The sequence below is a fragment of the Coniosporium apollinis genome, assembly GCF_000281105.1.
Source record: "Coniosporium apollinis CBS 100218 chromosome Unknown supercont1.12, whole genome shotgun sequence".
Taxonomy (NCBI): domain Eukaryota; kingdom Fungi; phylum Ascomycota; class Dothideomycetes; genus Coniosporium; species Coniosporium apollinis.
In genome coordinates, this window is record NW_006913274.1 from 435,145 (window position 1) to 452,421 (window position 17,277).

General features: G+C 54.9%; 6 protein-coding genes across 6 annotated transcripts; 4 read left to right on the top strand and 2 right to left on the bottom strand.

Annotated features, from left to right (window-relative positions):
• Positions 1–1,024: 1,024 nt before the first annotated feature.
• W97_03097 (uncharacterized protein) lies at positions 1,025–1,561 on the bottom strand (the record flags this gene model as incomplete). Its single annotated transcript, XM_007780996.1, has 4 exons — positions 1,025–1,125; positions 1,194–1,321; positions 1,384–1,464; positions 1,524–1,561. 4 exons carry the CDS (start codon positions 1,559–1,561, stop codon positions 1,025–1,027), a joined length of 348 nt encoding a protein of 115 aa, XP_007779186.1.
• Positions 1,562–2,381: 820 nt separating this feature from the next.
• On the top strand, positions 2,382–7,568 carry W97_03098 (uncharacterized protein; the record flags this gene model as incomplete). The annotated part of the gene is made up of 3 exons (XM_007780997.1): positions 2,382–4,122; positions 4,174–6,230; positions 6,282–7,568. 3 exons carry the CDS (start codon positions 2,382–2,384, stop codon positions 7,566–7,568), a joined length of 5,085 nt encoding a protein of 1,694 aa, XP_007779187.1.
• A 753-nt stretch (positions 7,569–8,321) lies between these two features.
• On the bottom strand, positions 8,322–9,218 carry W97_03099 (GPN-loop GTPase 3 like protein; the record flags this gene model as incomplete). The annotated part of the gene is made up of 1 exon (XM_007780998.1): positions 8,322–9,218. The coding sequence occupies one exon, from the start codon at positions 9,216–9,218 to the stop codon at positions 8,322–8,324; it is 897 nt and encodes a 298-aa protein (XP_007779188.1).
• A 515-nt stretch (positions 9,219–9,733) lies between these two features.
• On the top strand, positions 9,734–11,013 carry W97_03100 (S-adenosylmethionine synthase; the record flags this gene model as incomplete). Its single annotated transcript, XM_007780999.1, has 3 exons — positions 9,734–9,932; positions 9,981–10,504; positions 10,555–11,013. 3 exons carry the CDS (start codon positions 9,734–9,736, stop codon positions 11,011–11,013), a joined length of 1,182 nt encoding a protein of 393 aa, XP_007779189.1.
• Positions 11,014–11,641: 628 nt separating this feature from the next.
• Positions 11,642–13,169, top strand: W97_03101 (uncharacterized protein; the record flags this gene model as incomplete). Its single annotated transcript, XM_007781000.1, has 2 exons — positions 11,642–11,880; positions 12,182–13,169. The coding sequence occupies 2 exons, from the start codon at positions 11,642–11,644 to the stop codon at positions 13,167–13,169; spliced, it is 1,227 nt and encodes a 408-aa protein (XP_007779190.1).
• Positions 13,170–14,087: 918 nt separating this feature from the next.
• W97_03102 (uncharacterized protein) lies at positions 14,088–17,275 on the top strand (the record flags this gene model as incomplete). Its single annotated transcript, XM_007781001.1, has 3 exons — positions 14,088–15,891; positions 15,945–17,125; positions 17,183–17,275. 3 exons carry the CDS (start codon positions 14,088–14,090, stop codon positions 17,273–17,275), a joined length of 3,078 nt encoding a protein of 1,025 aa, XP_007779191.1.
• Positions 17,276–17,277: the final 2 nt, after the last annotated feature.

A 17,277-nucleotide genomic window follows, 5' to 3' on the forward strand; every position in this document is an offset into this window, starting at 1 on the left:
ATTGACATACAGGCAGTCGCAGGATCGGCCTACCGATGCGCGACCTTCACAAAGAGCTTTCCCAGAATTCGTAGAGCACTTAGCCAGTCGGACCGCTAGCCCGGCTTACAGCCTCGAACTTCCGTCTTCACAGAACCGCACAATCATGCTAGCTAAGATCATAGCGAGCGAAGACAAACACTTATAACACACCCAACATCGACGTTCTATGTTATACTTCTATGTAGCAGGCACTACGGTGGTTGTCTCTTAGTGTTATTGATGTTCTGTTTATGTTCAGACCCTGCAGGACAAAACTCCTAGGATTTCTCAAGGTTGCGCATGGGTGGGTTGATCCTGCGACTGCCTGTCAGGCATGTAGTAAAAGTCGTGGAATATCCAGAAGTACGGCTAGCTGAAGGGTTTGAGATTTATACGCCTTTTTGTGGATTATGTTTTTTCTTCCAATTAAGACGAGAGAAGAAAGCTATACGGCTTCAAAGCTGGCTTCAATCCAGAATTTAAGCGCTGTTGTGAGGTTGGGCAGCACTTTGATGGATGCGGGCATTTGGCGGGTATTTCAATCTTTCTGCCACGTCGCCTGCTGTACGCATACGCAACACTGTTGCGCTCCATTTCGAATATTTCTGTCAGAGATTCAAAGAATGATGTTGAAAGCTCAGTCATCCATATCGCCTCCGTATACTCACCGTACAGCATATTGTAGCCTTGATAACATCAGCCATCCAAGCTTAATAATCCCTTAATCAAGCGCTACCACCAATCTCATATTCCCCAAAGCCATACAAGATCAAGCCGACCCCTTCAACGCCGTCCCAGTAAACCTCGCAAAAAGCCTTTGAGCAGGCAGCCACCCTAAACTCCCTTTGGCCGTTTTCCGGCGCCCTGTCGTCTGCTGCTTCGATGTGGTCGTCACAGCCGTCCTTGCCTTTCCGGAACCTACTTCTCTAGTCGTCGTGGTGAGACCCACAGCCTTGTGCGCCGTAGTTGCCGTGGCCGTGTGCGCCATGGGTCTCGCCTCGCGTTATTCGATACCGTGCTGGCGCTTGAGGTTTTCTAGATTCTGTTGGCGCTCTGCGAGGTCCTCTTTCGAGCGGGCCATCTTTTCGGGCTGGTGGTATAATACTGGAGTCCTAGTCAGCCATGCCATCTCTTTGTAATCCTTTGAAGCGGGGCTTTGATGGGGGCCGTACCGACGAGGTAGCGGTTCTGGAAGTTGAAGCCGTTGAGCTTGTCGCAGGCTTGCTTCGCGTCCATGACGTCCTCGTAAACGACGAAGGCGGTGCCTTTGGTGTTGTTGGCGATGCCCTGGCGGATTTGGCTGGTGGATTTGTCAGCGGTCTGCAGACTTCGTGCGCGATTGAAGAGAGGCTTGCAACTCACCGCACAGGACCAAACTTGCCGAAGAGGTCGAACAGCTCTTCGGGCGTTACGTTGTAGCTCAGATTCTTGACGAATAGAGCTCTGTAGCGAAGCGTTAGCGGGTGTCGCGTGGACGGTTGAAGCAGCGCTGCGAGACTGACCGGTTGACTTCTGGGGCGAGTTTCCCTCCTCTACTCATAGCTTGGCTGAGTGGGCGCTGGTCTTAGGATCTGTTGTATGGAGTCGTACGGAGTCGTTGTAGGGTTGGTGGTGGTGGTGTCGAGTCGTGAAGGGTCTGGGTGGTACGTGGGTAGGAAGCCAAGAGTGGAGTGGAGTGCGGCGTTCTTGCGGAGGTGCCCGAAGGAAGGTCACGTGATCGCCGCATCTGGTGCCTTCGTTGTCGGAGTTCTATGAGGACAACACCGCGCTTCTACACTGCTCACCAACCCTCGAGTACATAGGATTGATATGAGCGTAGAAGTCAGCGCAGCCGATTCACCTCAAATTTGGTTATGTTGCTAGGGGATACATCATCAAGGATGCTTCCCATCAGCTACAGAGATACAAGCAAATAGGAGCCACCAATGCCTGCATCCGTGACTCTGGGTCCTCATGCTTCACCCATCCTGATAGATTCCATTCTTGCCGCTCAACAGAGCTTCTGATCTAGCTTGCACTGCCGTGATTGGGCGAGCGCGCCTATTCATTGAGAGTTGCGTGTTCATTCACGGATCTGAGGTAGCGGGGAAGTTTCGCCGCCTGAGGCTCAGTTCGCTCACAACGGCCGACTACCGCACTGCACCCTACCCACCCACCACCTCCATTGGTACCTCAACCACTCGCCCACTACTCTTTCCACTACCACTGCCGGCCTCTCAAGCTGTTTGTATGCTTAGGATATGATCTGTCGAAATATTGGACCCCTCGACCCATCGCCGACCGCGCGCTAGGCGGGCTCCTTGACGCCGCGGACCCCCGAGCACCCACTCCACAGGCTAGCTACACCGCAGATGTCCACGATGGCCTCGAAGCGCACAGTCTGGCTGCAAGCGCGCCCGATCCCTTCCCAATTCCAGCTCGAGCCACCCAGTCCTTACGCGGAGCCTCTAACACCTCCTCCAACCGCGACCTCCAGCTCAGCGTCCTACTTCCCGAAATCCGTAGGCACCCCACCGTCACAATACCAGTTTCCGACCGAGCAATCGACACACCAAACGCTGGTCAGGGATGGAATACTAGTAGCAGAAAAGGCGCTGAAGAGTACCGGAGAGAACAGTGGATTTCCCCACCACAACAGCCAAAATGCGGACTGGAGCGCAACCCAGAGTCAGGTACAAGGTTCGCCGGTTGATGCACTTCTCGCTGGTGCAGCATCTCTTGCGTCCAGTCCTAGCTATGCGCCGCCTCCGCGACACGCATTGCATGACCGCACTCCTCGTACGTCGCCCTGGCCGGCCCACGGACAAATTTATCACCATGCAGCGTCCCAGCCCAATGGTCACGGCGTCGATGAGCGGCCTTCGAAGCGCGCCCGCTCAGAGTTTCTCCCATCGCCACAGCAGTCCTCCGGTCACACCAGGCCTGCGACAAGCCATGTGCCAACAATGGGGTGGTCATACAATGTTGAACAAATGGCGGACAACGGGTCGAGGATGCATCAAAGCCATCGTCGCGCTGCATCGTATCAGCATCAACACGCTGCACAAGAGAGAAGGATATCGCAAGCTGATACGGACGCGGCAGAAGTGCTCCTGCTCTTGAAACAACAGCCAGTGCGTCCGGCCGCCAAGCCCCAGCCAGCCACAGCACCTACGGGAGAGTGTATAGCCAGCAATCCTACCAATTCTGTAACACTAAGCGGTTCTTTGCAACAGGAGGGAGCTGCTGAACATCCGATACCAGGAACCGACATGCCCCCAGAGTACATTGCTCAACCTCCAGCAGAACCTGATATGCAACGGCTTACCGAGCACCACTCCACCGCAGAAGAGAGCACTCCAGCGCATAGCAGCCACAAGCAATCTGCAATACCAGCCCTTCAGACCCACACACCGCCCGAGGAGACAAGGTATGGAGAAACAGCAGATGGTGTCCAAATGGACACAGAGGAGCAACTGGAACCGAAGAGAGGCAAGGCGCATCAAGGATGGCCGAAGGGGAGGCCAAGAGGACCCCGAGCGAGAGCGCAGCATGCGAAGCGTGCAAGCAAAAGCGGCAGCAAGGCCGCCGGGTCTGTGAGCACCTCAATTTCGAACGATGGAACCGATCAGCTGCAGTCACCGCAAAGTCTACCCGCGGATGCCGCGGGCCCACTTGTCGAGCAGCAATCGCTGTTCGGGCGGGAAAGCGCAGACACCTACTTGCGTGATGCGAAGCGGGAGTTGCTGTCCAGGAAGCGGCGCAATTCATCCACGCAAATCGTTCCATCCGGGACCATTGTCCTTGCAGGCGATATTCCTAGGCCAATGTCCGTCCCGCCAGAGATGATAGCGATGGCCTCAAAGCCACATCTGGCTGCCACAGACCCACCTTCACTGGTTCGAACAAAGCCCCAAAGACATGCTGCGCAAGTCACAATTTGCGCGGGGTGTAATTCTGTGCCTGGCACTTCCACGGCCGATGACCAACAATGGATAAGTTGTAACGGCTGCAAAGCTTGGTTCCACTGCGCATGTGCTGGGTTTACAACTGAACGTGAAGTCAGGAGCATTGCTAAGTTTTTTTGTGCCGACTGCAAACCCAAGCACGGTCCCACAACTTGTGAGTCCATTTCAGGCCTACAATCTCTCATAGAACTGACCGTAAAACCAGTCGTGCGACAGTCCTCACGGGCGCATGTCGCTGTGGACTATGGCGGTCTCAATGAGGGTGTCTTGAGAACATCCGATGATATCCCTGAGCATCATTACATTCAGCGCATCAAAGAGAATACGTTGGAATACCTTCTTCCTGAGACGTTTCCTAGAACGCGCCCGGAACTTGCAAACGTGGAAAACTTCGAGCGGTCCGGTGGATTCCTCGAGCCTGTCGTCATACCCGCATGCTGGAACCCTCGGCCTAGGGCGCCTGCCGCAGAAGATGAAAATGTACACGAGGCTGAGGAGTCTTTCGACTATGTCGACGACAACTTCGAGTACGACTATGTCCCGGATGATGGCCAAGATAAGCTCGACATGGTCATACCTCACGGTCTAACGGTCCGTCGTGTAGCTGAATTGTATGGTCCTGACGAGAGGGTCGAAGTCATCGATGTCAAGTCCCAGGGCAGCTCGGACAAGCGGTGGAATATGAGGAAGTGGGCTGATTACTACGAGCAAGAGGGCGAGAAGCCAGTGCGCAACGTCATCAGCTTAGAGGTTTCGCGCAGCAAGCTCGGCAAACTAATTAAGCGACCAAAGGTTGTCCGCGACCTCGACCTCCAGGATGCAGTGTGGCCGGAAACGGAGGTCGCCAAAGGTAACGAGGCTCCAAAAGTTCAGTTCTATTGTTTGATGTCTGTGGCCGACTGCTACACTGATTTCCACATCGACTTCGGTGGATCCTCAGTTTACTACCACATCATCAAAGGGAAGAAGACATTCTTCTTCATTCCACCAAAGAAGCACCATCTGAAGAGGTACGAAGAGTGGTGCCTGTCCGCAGATCAGAATCACACATGGCTTCCTCTTTGGACGAAGGAATGTTTCAGGGTGGACCTGTCCGAGGGTGATACCATGCTGATACCCTCTGGCTGGATCCATGCCGTCTGGACTCCGGAAAACAGCTTGGTGATTGGTGGTAACTTCGTCACTCGAATGCACTACTCGATGCAAATCAGCATCATGGAGATTGAGAAGAACACCAAAGTCGCTAGGAAGTTCAGATATCCTTTCCTGCAGAAGATTTTCTGGTACACGGTACTGCAGTATCTCGAGCGCGATCCACTACCGCCTACTGTCGTCCAGAATTTCTACCTAGGAAATGACTTTCCGCGCCCAGTGCAGACTTATCACCAGTTCGATAAGTTCGGCCACAACTCGGACCCTGGTCGTGAGAATTACCACGCCCGCTACTACTCCAAAGCCGAACTTGATGGGCTTCCTGATCTGCTCGGCTACGTCTTCAGGACCGTTCTGATCTCGCTTGGAAAGGTTGAAGGCATTACGGTAGAAACCAAAAATGCCGTCACTCGGTCGATACCGAAAGGCAAAGGCGATCCCCTTGACATTGCTAAGACATTTGCTATGTGGGTAGCGTGGAAACGCGGTAACGAAGGAATACCGGAATGGGCGCATCCTAATGCAGTTCTGCCTACCACCAGCGAAGCAGCCGGCGAGAAGAAGCTGAGCGCTGCTGCGCTGAAGAAGCTTGAGAAGAAGGCCTTCATGGATGCGGTTCGGATTGCACCTGATCGCCAGTCCGCTCGTCAACGCTCAAAGGCGTCGGAAGCACCCGGTATGAATGGCTCGAACTCAGCTGATGGGTCACCTCCTCCAAACTATGTTGTCAATGGTGATTCTACGTACCTCAGTACTCCGAAGACGTCAGTTCTTGGCCCTAAGAGAATTGCTTGCGATGCTTGTAGAAGGAGGCGGATTAGGTGCAAGCACAAGGATGATGTTACGAGCTCACCAGATGGCGCTAACGGACAACCACCGGAGAGGCGCAATTCTCTGGTGGCTGTAGTGATACAGAAGAAGCCTTCGTTACTGAGCTCTGGCTCCAGCATGTCCAATACTCAGGACAGCATTGACGCCCCTTCAGCTCAACAGCTTCCGGCTGCAGATCGCCAACACCCCATTTCAGCGATGTTCAGCTCGGATCTTCCTGACACACCTGATGGAAAACGAGGAAGGCACAAGGCATGTTTAGACTGTCGGAAAAGCAAGGTAACAGAAATTTCCCCGGAAGCATCTCAAACGACGCTCACGTTAGAACAGCGCCGCTGCATACACGACGAATACGGGAACATTGACCCTGTCAAAGCATCCGAACCGCCTGTCCCGAGAGGACCGGTCTCTGGCAAAAAGCGCCGCATTACTGGGGATGCAGACGGCGAGCAGGTGGTCAAGAAGGTGAAGAAGGCGTTAACAAACGAGGACAGCATTGTCAACGGTTTCACCGCCCCCTCATTGAATGACTACCTCCGACTGAACGGCGGGCCGGCGATGGGACCCTCATTCCAGCCAAACATGATCATGCCGTCGTATGCGCCGACAGCCGAGCCTCATCCCCAGGCCCATGGTCCGGTGCCTGACATGAGTAATGACCAAATGATAGAAGAGGTCATGGTGGCTATGCCCTATCCGGTTGATCTACCATATGCGTTACATGCGCCAATCCCGGATGGCGACACCCAGATGCATCCTGACTCGGTCGCTGACCAGGCGATACCTCTTGACCCGGCACTTACTTTAGAGACAGAAATTGCAGAAGACGTTCCAATGGCGGATGCGCTTGACAGCATTCAAGCTGCGCAGCCGTCGCAAGAGCCGGAGATGGTCGATCCAGTACTCGTGCAGGAAATCATCAAAGGCGAGGACGACCAGCACTCAGCCGAAATCCTTCCGGCAGACGACGTTCGTACAGTGGATGAAATTCCTGTAACGAACGATACTCCTCCAGCAGACGATATCCGTCTATCGGACAGTGCTCCTCGAGCAGACCACGCTCCTCCGGCAGACCAGGCTCTTCCACTGGACAATGCTGTTCCAGCAGATAATCCAGCACCAGCTTCACCCTCGCCCGTTCCCCAGCCGCAGTCAACCGTCCCTTACGACGAACTCCCCGCACCAACCTCGCCCTTGACAGATCTAAGCCGGCTGTCAATGTCGCCCGACCTTGCTCGCGCCGAAGTCATCCCCACCTTCGAGACCCCCAAGCTCGCGCGCCACTCGTCCCGACAGACCAAACCGATCGAGCGCTTCTCTGCCTCCGCTAGCGATCCCCCGCGTCGGCGCAGCACGACAAGCCGCACGCCTGCACCCACGCTGGGTGCCAAGAGTAACTCGCCGCAGGAGCGGCCAACGCCGTCGAAGCGCAGACAGTCATTGGCAAAGGACTCACAGCATCCACGGCAGGATAGCAAAGGGGAGCCTAAGTCGAGAGCGCCCTCGCAGTCCCACTCGCAGGCGCAGCCGCAGGGGGAGACGGAGGAGGATGCGAGTTTTAGATTGGCGAGGGAGCTGGCGGGGTATGAGTTTGGGCTGAGAAATAGGGGTAGGTGAGAGATTGAGGATGGCATTGGTTATGCATGATGTCCTTTCGAGGTTCGAAGGGAGTAGGCATGGGTTATCTGGAAAGGGGTGTTCGTGGCGTATTAGCAGGGCGGGCGAATTGGCTGATACCCTCGCATGTGTGCTTTCGGTCACGCGCTCCTGGGTTTGATGTAGTGCGTGGAGTCTGTGTAATGAAGGGGTGATTGAGTTGAAGCATCGTTCTCTACATGGTAATCGTGTAGCTCACTTGAGAGATAACACCCATGAAGTTCTCGTGGGCCTTCTTTTCTGAGGCCCTGATCTTTGAATTCAGGGCTTTTAGAGCAACGAGAGCAAACCCAATGATCGCATGAATCCTCAGCAACCCGCTCTAGCCTTTCTACTTTCAAACTTGGAACCCAAAGCCCCATTTTTCCAAGGGAGTGTGTTCCGCCCGCCATACCCAACCACTCCCCACTTCCAGTCGATACCAGCTTTCCGGTGGCATACATGAACACAGACGAAGATTGCCACATCGCAATACGCTGTCCATAGCGCTTCCACGGTTAGCCATCGAAACCCTTGCCGCCACTAGGACAGTCCGCATCGTGTGAACATTGACTGATCGGGTAAGGCACGAGAGCGCCGATATGCGAAGCCCAATAGGTCTTGTGCCACGTCTTGTTCCGTTTGCGCTTGGCATTGACGGTCGCTAGATGCAAGGCCAAACGAGGCAGGCTGTATCTCTCATCAGGAGACGACGTCCTTCGGTGGCTGTGGAGCTCATTCCCCATAGCCGATATCGTTCTCAACCTCATCCATCGGCTCTTTCGGCTCCTGCGCCTCGTGGTACTGTATCGCATCGTCGATGTAGCTCAGTATAGCACCGACGCTGTCCTCATCCTGTGCGTTCAGTTGGAGGAAAGACACCATGCTGAACTCATCGATGAGCCTTGCGACAGCCTTGTTCAGCTTGTTGAAGCTGCTCCCGCCCATGACATTCTTCGTTGCCGTTGGATCGTCATCCTCGCCGTTCTCTTCGCCTCTCTCGCCAGTTATGTCCCGCGCAGGGTCGTCGTCCAGCAAGCCGGCGTCCGGATCAATAAACCGCTTCAGCTCCCTCCTCGGCACCGTCCCCTTAACCAGATCCATCTTCGACAGGATATTAATATGCGGCATCTCCAGCATAAGCATCGCGCTCATCGCGCTCAGCGTGCCCGCAAAAAACTTCGGCCTATCCACCACAAACGTGCTTTCTAGCAAATATGCCGCGCACATATTGATATTCAGACTCCCCCTCATCAGCGTCTTCACCAGCGTCGGCAGGATCGGCACATGCGTATACAGCTCAATCTGGCCCGGCATGTCGATGATAATCAGGTACTCCTCCGTCACGGGCTCCAGCGGCTCGGTCAGGAAATCAAGGTTCTCGAGCAGGAACTCGAAGCAGTAGATCAGCCCGCCGTTGGGGCCCAGCCCCATTTCTTCCATCACGTCTTCGAGGCTGATCAGGTCTTTGATGTCGATGTCGGGCTCGTAGGCGAAGTCTTCGGCGGCGGGGTCGAGGTTTACGTAGTAGCAGGACCGCCGGTTATGCTGGAGGTGCTGGATCAGGGCGGAGCAGAAGGTCGTTTTGCCCGCCCCGGCGGGGCCCATGACGAGGGTGCCGAATTTGGACATCGTGGGGGTTTGAGAAGGGTGAGATTGGATGGGAAGGCGGACGGTTACATGAGGATAGTGTTTGGCTTATGCAGGAACAGGCGTTGTATCACTGCTGCAAAATAAAAAAACTGCCAAGCGGCCGTTGCAGACGGCGGGGCTCGAAGCTCCTGGGCGGTGAGAAGCTTACCAAGTGAGCTTTCGTTCACTTTGAGAAAATCCGGTCTGATCCGGACAAGCTGGAACTCGAAGGGGAAAATGTACGGCTTGGATGTGATGTTTACAAGCTTAGGTGAGCCGTTCGGTTATCGCTCCGCGGGGCACGTTGCGGAACCGGGCTTTTCCGTGGCTTGCGATGATGTGCTGGATTTGCGGTCGAAAAAAAGACCCGCTGTCTCTTCGGCGCTTCTCAACTCAATTTCTCCCCCACCTTCTCTACACTACATTGTCCTCCACTTGCAATATTCCTCACTTTCCATTCTCTCGCAAAACTTCCCCCTCTGCTTGTTTCGACATTCCTTTAAGTCCTCGCAGTCATGGTTTCCGCTCCCAATGGCACCGCCTCCAGAGGCAAAGGCACCTTCCTCTTCACCTCCGAATCGGTTGGTGAAGGCCATCCGGATAAGATGGCCGATCAGGTCTCTGACGCTGTCCTCGACGCTTGCCTGAAAGACGATCCGTTCTCGAAAGTGGCGTGCGAGAGCGCCTTGAAGACGGGAATGGTCATGGTCTTCGGTTGGTAGAAAAGACGCCTAAAGCACTGTTCGATACTGACCTCTATAGGCGAGATCACCACCAAATCGAGCCTCGACTACCAGAAGATCATCCGGTCCGCGATCAAGGATATCGGGTACGACGACAGCGCCAAGGGCTTCGACTACAAGACCTGCAACGTCCTCGTCGCGATCGAGCAGCAGTCGCCCGATATCGCCCAGGGCCTTCATTATGAGGAGGAGCTGGAGAAGCTTGGTGCCGGTGACCAGGGCATAATGTTCGGTTACGCCACAGACGAGACTCCAGAGCTGCTACCGCTCACCATTCAGTTGGCGCACAAGCTCAACTTCGCGATGAAAGAAGCCCGGAACAACGGAAGCCTGCCCTGGCTGCGACCGGACACCAAGACTCAGGTCACTGTGGAGTACGAGCATGATGGAGGAGCCGTTGTGCCGAAGCGGGTCGACACTGTCGTTGTCAGCGCTCAGCACAGTGAGGATATCACCACCGAGGAGCTACGGAAGCAGATCAAGAGCGAGATTATCCAGAAGGTCATTCCCGCTAAGTACCTAGATGACCGGACGGTGTACCACGTATGTTGGCAATCCTTATCATGCCCACCGAAATGTGCTAACCTTACTAGATCCAACCGTCAGGCCTCTTCGTAATCGGCGGCCCCCAGGGCGACGCCGGACTCACCGGCCGCAAGATCATCGTCGACACCTACGGCGGCTGGGGCGCTCACGGTGGTGGTGCTTTCTCCGGCAAGGACTACTCCAAGGTCGACCGCTCCGCCGCCTACCTCGCCCGCTGGATCGCCAAGTCTCTCGTCACAGCCAAGCTGGCGCGCCGCTGCCTCGTCCAGCTCTCCTACGCCATCGGTGTCGCCGAGCCCCTATCCATCTTTGTCGAGACCTACGGTACCAGCGAAATGGATTCTGATGAGCTGGTGGACATCATCCGCAAGAACTTTGACATGCGGCCTGGTGTCATTGTCAAGGAGCTCGATCTCGCTAAGCCACGCTACCTCGCGACGGCGAAGAACGGCCACTTCACGGACCAGAACTTCCCGTGGGAGAAGCCGAAGAAGCTAGAGTTTTAAGTTTTTCGTATGAGGCATGCTGGATGATTCAACTTCATCCTAACTAGATCGTTGACTTCGCCTGGCTCAGGGTGGGTCAACAACTGTAATCGCAGCATTGGGGCGATATGTTTTTTCAACAAGTCATTAAGGCGTCGGGAGGATATACCACTAAAAAAGTTTTGCATACGCGAGGGCGGCAAGACTTTATTCAACATAGAAAGGTGTGCGGGGAGGGCACACCGAGGGGAGGGTTTTTCATTCTTTATGAAGCGCAAGGCGTCTGGAGAACTTCAACAATTTCTCTGGCGGCAAGGCTTCTGTGGACACTTGTTAGCATGGTAGATAGTCAGAGATGCGCGATCCAGAAAGGGAGACCGCGCGCGTACCAGTTCCCCTTCCTTCCCGTAATGCTGCCCTCATTGCGTGAGAGGCCGAAAGGGCGCCACTCAACCCAGACGTGATAGAGCAAGAACGAAGTGCTTGATGAATTCCATCGTATAAAAGCTTCAAGCCTCTTCAAGCCTCAAACGTCACACTGCAGCAGCGGGGCGCTAAAGAAATTTAAGTATACGCTAGTATCGAGATCGCGAGATCCCGCCCGTTTCCCATCTGCCGTGTCATCCATCCACGCGCTTTTTGCGCCGCTATGTCAACCATCTCATCTCTCCGTTCGCTGACTTTGGACCTTCCGCCCAGCTGTGTTGAATTCTGGCCCGCCCATCCCAACTACTTTGTTGTTGGGACGTACTTCTTGGAAAATGAATATGAGGCCGACTCGGCGGAAGGAAGTGTGACGCAGGAGACGAGAGAGCAAAATGGGAACCGGCAAAAGGCACAACACAGGACGGGGAGCCTGATTCTGTTTCGCTTGGGTGAGGACGAGATGTAAGTGTGCGTTGTCTTCTACAACCAGTATAAAGTGCTTTATGTAGGCGCGTAATGTATATCGTCAAATTTTTACTCTGTTCCGCTATGATATCTCCACAGATCTTTCCCTAGACCGTGCGTAGTTTCTGGATAGCTATCGCCAGCAGGTTCTGGCTGGTGTATGATCTTTGCGATGCCTGTTTTAATCTGACTGCGAGCTATTGGAACAAGTTCAAATATCCAACGCAGCACAAGACTGCAGCACGCTGAGCTCAGGCAATATTAAAGTTCCAGCAAAGCTGACTCGTGAGCGATCCAGAATTCAGGAGCAAACGCTCGAAGTCCCGTTTGGAGTGTTAGATCTCCATTTTTACCCGAGCACAGAACCACACAGTCGATTCATCGCCAATGCGTCCTGCCTATTCGGCATCGCGACTTCCACAGGCTCCTTAGCCCTCTATGGCATCGCCCATGAAGCGGACGGCCCACCGCAAATCATCCACGCCACGACCCTCCAGTTCTTCCCTCATGACGAACTCGTCCTCTCATTCACATGGCATCCCGCAAACCCCTTCCTAGTCGGTCTAACCCTCGCCTCCGGCTCCGTCATCATCTGCCGCCTCGACGCCCTCAGCAACCCACCCCTCCTCAACACCGACGCCGCCAACCCCAACAACATAGCCACGCTACAGCAGCACTCCCAGCAAGCCTGGACCATGGCCTTCACGCCCTCCGGCGAAGGCGTTCTATCCGGCGGCGACGACGCCGTCCTCAAATACCAAGGCCTGCCCTTCCAGCGGGTTCCCGCCGCCCCCGAAGTCCCGCTCGCCGCCTGGCTCGACGCCGCTGCCGACCTCCCGGCCTGGGCGGACCGCAAGATCCACGGCGCGGGCGTCACGGCCGTGCTGCCTTTGCTGGACGGCGCGTTCGCGCTGACGGGCAGCTATGACGACCACGTGCGCATGGTGCACGTGCCGGAGGTTGGGGCGAAACGGGTGCTCGCGGAGCGGAATCTCGGGGGCGGGGTCTGGCGGCTGAGGTTCGTGGGCGCGCTGCCGTCGGATATGGACAGGATCCATAGGCTGGTGGTGTTGGCGAGCTGCATGTTTGCTGGCGTGAGGTTGCTGGAGGTGACGCAGGCGATGGATGATTCGTGGAGGATCGAGGTGTTGGCGGTGTGCGAGGAGCATAAGAGTATGAACTATGCTAGTGATGTGCAGCCGGGGCTGATGGTAGAGAGGAGGGGTTATGTTTCGACAAGCTTCTATGATCGGTTGCTTTGTCTCTGGCGGTATCAGGCTGAGTGAGGCAGGGGTTGGATGACTGAAAGGCTGGTGGAAAGTCACGTGTAGAACTTGGACCAGCTATTATGGAACAACCCTTGTACCTTGGACTCCGCTATTAGTAAATCATGAAAGTACTAAGGCGGAGGGTCAACCCATCACTACTCAAGGTGCAGCATAGCGAGTATTGAGGAGCTTATGAAAAGAAAATACGGCGTGAAGGAAAACTACTGGTGCTAATCCGAAGGCCTCCAGCAACTTCCTTAACATGTATGTCTGCAAGGCTAGTTCGTCAGATACTAAAGGATCCCAGTGCCGGTCATGCCTACCGTCTTGTTTCTGGTGTCTCAGCATTTGGTCACCTATTTTGGAAGTTCCCACCCGGTGACTTGCCGAAAGTTACATGAGGATTTGAGAACTTAAGGGGTACGAAGGACGGGCTTTGTACTGAAAAAGCGGACGCTTCGCGGCGTGCGGTCACGGGGGTTTGAAACACAGTGTTTTGGCGCTTGTTGGAAGAGAATCGAGCATCTAGAGGCCTCTATGGTCAATAGTAGCTTTGAATCTCCATTAGATCACTCACTTAGTGGTTTATTGCTGCTAACAAGAAGGGTGACCAATAGTCCGCTTCGTTGGTACAAACCCTGTCCTTTGTAGAAGCGGTTGCTCCCAACCGTGGTGCGCTAGCCCAATTCGCCTAGGTCTGACGTTCGGCGAACCATGAAGTGTCAAGTTTTGGAACATCTGGCAGTTATACCAAACATTGACACCATTCAACATTCAACCCCTCACACAGCTCTCACACTCCACTTCGTCCAGGTCATGTATCTTCCAGACTCGGTCTCAGCATCTCCTCCTGCGAAGTCACTCTAATCTCTAACTCGCCCACCGCACGCCGCTCGCGCTATACTGGCAATTTAACGGGTCAGAAACTCCTGCAAGATGTCAGACTATGCGATGTATCACGCCCTTGGGGCACCGTCTGCGACCGAAGACGAGAGGCCAATTCAGCCTGCAGCCCCTCAGTTCCGGCCTCCAGTTGCGCCCAGCCCACGAGGATATCAACAGACCGGTTCCTCACATGGCACAGCTGCGCCCCAAGGCTTTGGGATAACGCCGCAGTATGGCCGCAGTGTACCGGCGCAAGAGCAGAGCTACTTCCCTCCCCAACAATCCACGCAGCCTCAGGCTCAGGGACGGGGCGACATGGCTGGGCTGGCTGCACAAATGGGGGGCATGGGGCTGGGTCCGGAGAGCGCAGGTCACGCTAGAGGGCACAAGAAGAGGGATCGTCACGCGTATCATAATCTCGAAACTCCTGGCGGCAGTTCCCAGGCATTCAATGGAATACCGCAGGGTGGAGTGGGCACACCTACCCAGTTCTTGAACCAAAACGGCGCTCATGCAGGGTCTTACGGCAGCCCACAAATCACACCCGCTATGTCGCAGTTTCCAGCGGCCAGTCCGATGTTCAGTCCCACGAATCCGGCTTCACCCATGCAACATGCTGCTCGTACAGGCCCATCACAGGGCACGGCAGTTGGCTCCGCGCAGGGGCGTGTAGATCCTGAGCACATTCCAAGCATACCGAGCTCTCGAGACAGACCTGCGCAATACTATCTAGAGCATGTATACCCCACAATGGAACATCATCTTCCGCCTCCCGCCGCGATCCCTTTTGTGGCCTTTGACCAGGGCAACTCATCCCCGAAATTTGCACGCCTAACTCTCAACAATATACCTGTGTCCTCCGAAGCTCTCGCAGTGACTGCGTTGCCTCTGGGCCTGGTTCTACAACCGCTAGCTCCGCTACAAGAAGGCGAGCAAGCGATACCTGTTCTCGACTTCGGCGAGATCGGCCCGCCCCGGTGTCGAAGATGTCGAGCTTACATTAACCCCTTTATGACCTTCTCTTCTGGCGGCAATAAATTCGTCTGTAACATGTGCACGTTCCCCAACGACGTTCCTCAGGAATACTTTGCCCCTACAGATCCGTCTGGCGTTCGTGTGGACCGGCAGCAGCGGCCGGAACTAACCCAAGGCACTGTCGAGTTCCTGGTCCCCAAAGAGTACTGGGCAAAGCCGCCTGTTGGTCTGCGGTGGCTGTTTCTGATCGATGTTAGCGCAGAGGCTGTCAACAAAGGGTTCCTGGATGGCTTCTGCGAGGGCATAATGTCCGCGTTATATGCCGCTGATGCAGTGGACGAAGGCGACGAGCAGAATGGCCTACCCCAGAAGAGGTTACCACCAGGTTCCAAAGTCGGCATCGTAACATACGACAAGGAGATACATTACTATAACCTCAGCCATCGGCTCGACCAAGCGCAAATGATGGTAATGCCGGAGATCGAGGATCCCTTCGTTCCTCTCAACGAGGGCCTTTTTGTTGATCCTGAGGAGTCGAAGGCTGTCATAACTTCTCTTCTAACGCAGCTACCTAACATGTTTGCGGACATCAAGAATCCGGAACCTGCTCTACTCTCCACACTGAACTCCGCACTTTCCGCGCTCTCGGATACTGGCGGCAAGATAATATGTTCCTTGTCAGCGCTGCCAACCTGGGGTCCTGGCCGTTTGGTTCTCCGCGACAAGGGCGAGGTGCACAACACTGAGGGGGAGAGGAAGCTCTTTACCACAGAGCACCAGAGTTGGAAGCAAACGGCGACCAAGATGGTGCAGAGCGGAGTTGGCGTAGATTTCTTCATGGCTGCTCCCAGTGGTGGTTACCTTGACATCGCCACAATAGGTATGCGTGCATCTCTTTTCTTTCATTTTCACATATGGCTAATAGACTCCAAGGCCACGTTGCGGCGACGACAGGCGGTGAAGTCTTCTACTTTCCAAACTTCCACAGCCCGCGGGATACGCTCAAGTTATCAAAAGAGATCAAGCATACTGTAACTCGAGATACGGGCTACCAGGCCTTGATGAAGGTCCGTTGCTCAAACGGTCTGCAGGTCTCGGCATATCACGGCAACTTCTATCATCATACCTTCGGCGCCGATCTCGAGTTCGGAGTGATCGATGCCGACAAAGCTATCGGAGTGATGTTCAGCTACGACGGCAAGCTAGATCCCAAGCTCGATGCGCATTTTCAGAGCGCACTGCTCTACACCACATCCAGCGGTGAGAGGCGTGTCCGATGCAGTAACGTGGTTGCGAGCGTCAGCGAGAGCCCGCTAGAGGCGATGAAGTTGGTGGACCAAGATGCTGTTGTAAACATGATCGCAAAGGAAGCCGCCGCTCGGATGACAGAGAAGTCACTAAAGGACGTGCGCTCGGCTTTGACGGAGAAGACTGTCGATATACTAGCTGGCTACCGGAAGATCGCCTCTGGGTCAAATCCACCCGGGCAGCTAGTACTGCCAGAACACCTGAAAGAATTCAGTCTGTACATGCTGGGCCTGATCAAGTCGCGAGCATTTAAAGGTGGCCGGGAACCGACAGACCGCAGAGTGCATGACATGAGGATGATCAAGGCGATGGGCGCCACGGAGCTCTCGCTCTACCTCTATCCGCGGATCTACTCGATACACAACCTTGACCCGCTTGATGGCTTTGCCAATGAGAACGGCCACCTGCGCATGCCTAACTCCATACGCGCTTCTTTCTCGTACGTCGAAGCAGGCGGCGCATATCTAGTAGACAATGGCCAGATTTGCCTGCTGTGGCTAGAGGCCAACGTCTCGCCGAACTTGCTGGAAGATCTGTTTGGTGAGGGGCATAGCAGCTTGAAGGAACTTGACGCGTTCCAGTCGACGCTGCCGGTGCTGGAGACACACCTCAACGCCCAAGTAAGGAACATCCTACAATACCTCGAAGGCACACGCGGGTCCAAGGCCTTGACGATGCAGATCGCGCGGCAGGGCATGGATGGGGCGGAGTTTGAGTTCGCACGGTTACTGTATGAGGACCGCAATAATGAGGCGCAGAGTTATGTCGATTGGTTGGTGCACATCCATCGGCATATCCAATTAGAGGTAAGATCAGTACGCTTCCCCTCTCTTGCGGTCATGGCTAACGTGCGGTGTTTGCAGCTTGCGGGGCAGAGGAAGAAGGAGGATTCGGGAGACGCGTTGAGTGCGGTATCATCTACTTTTGCGGGTCTGAGGACGCCTTATTGGGGTTAAGC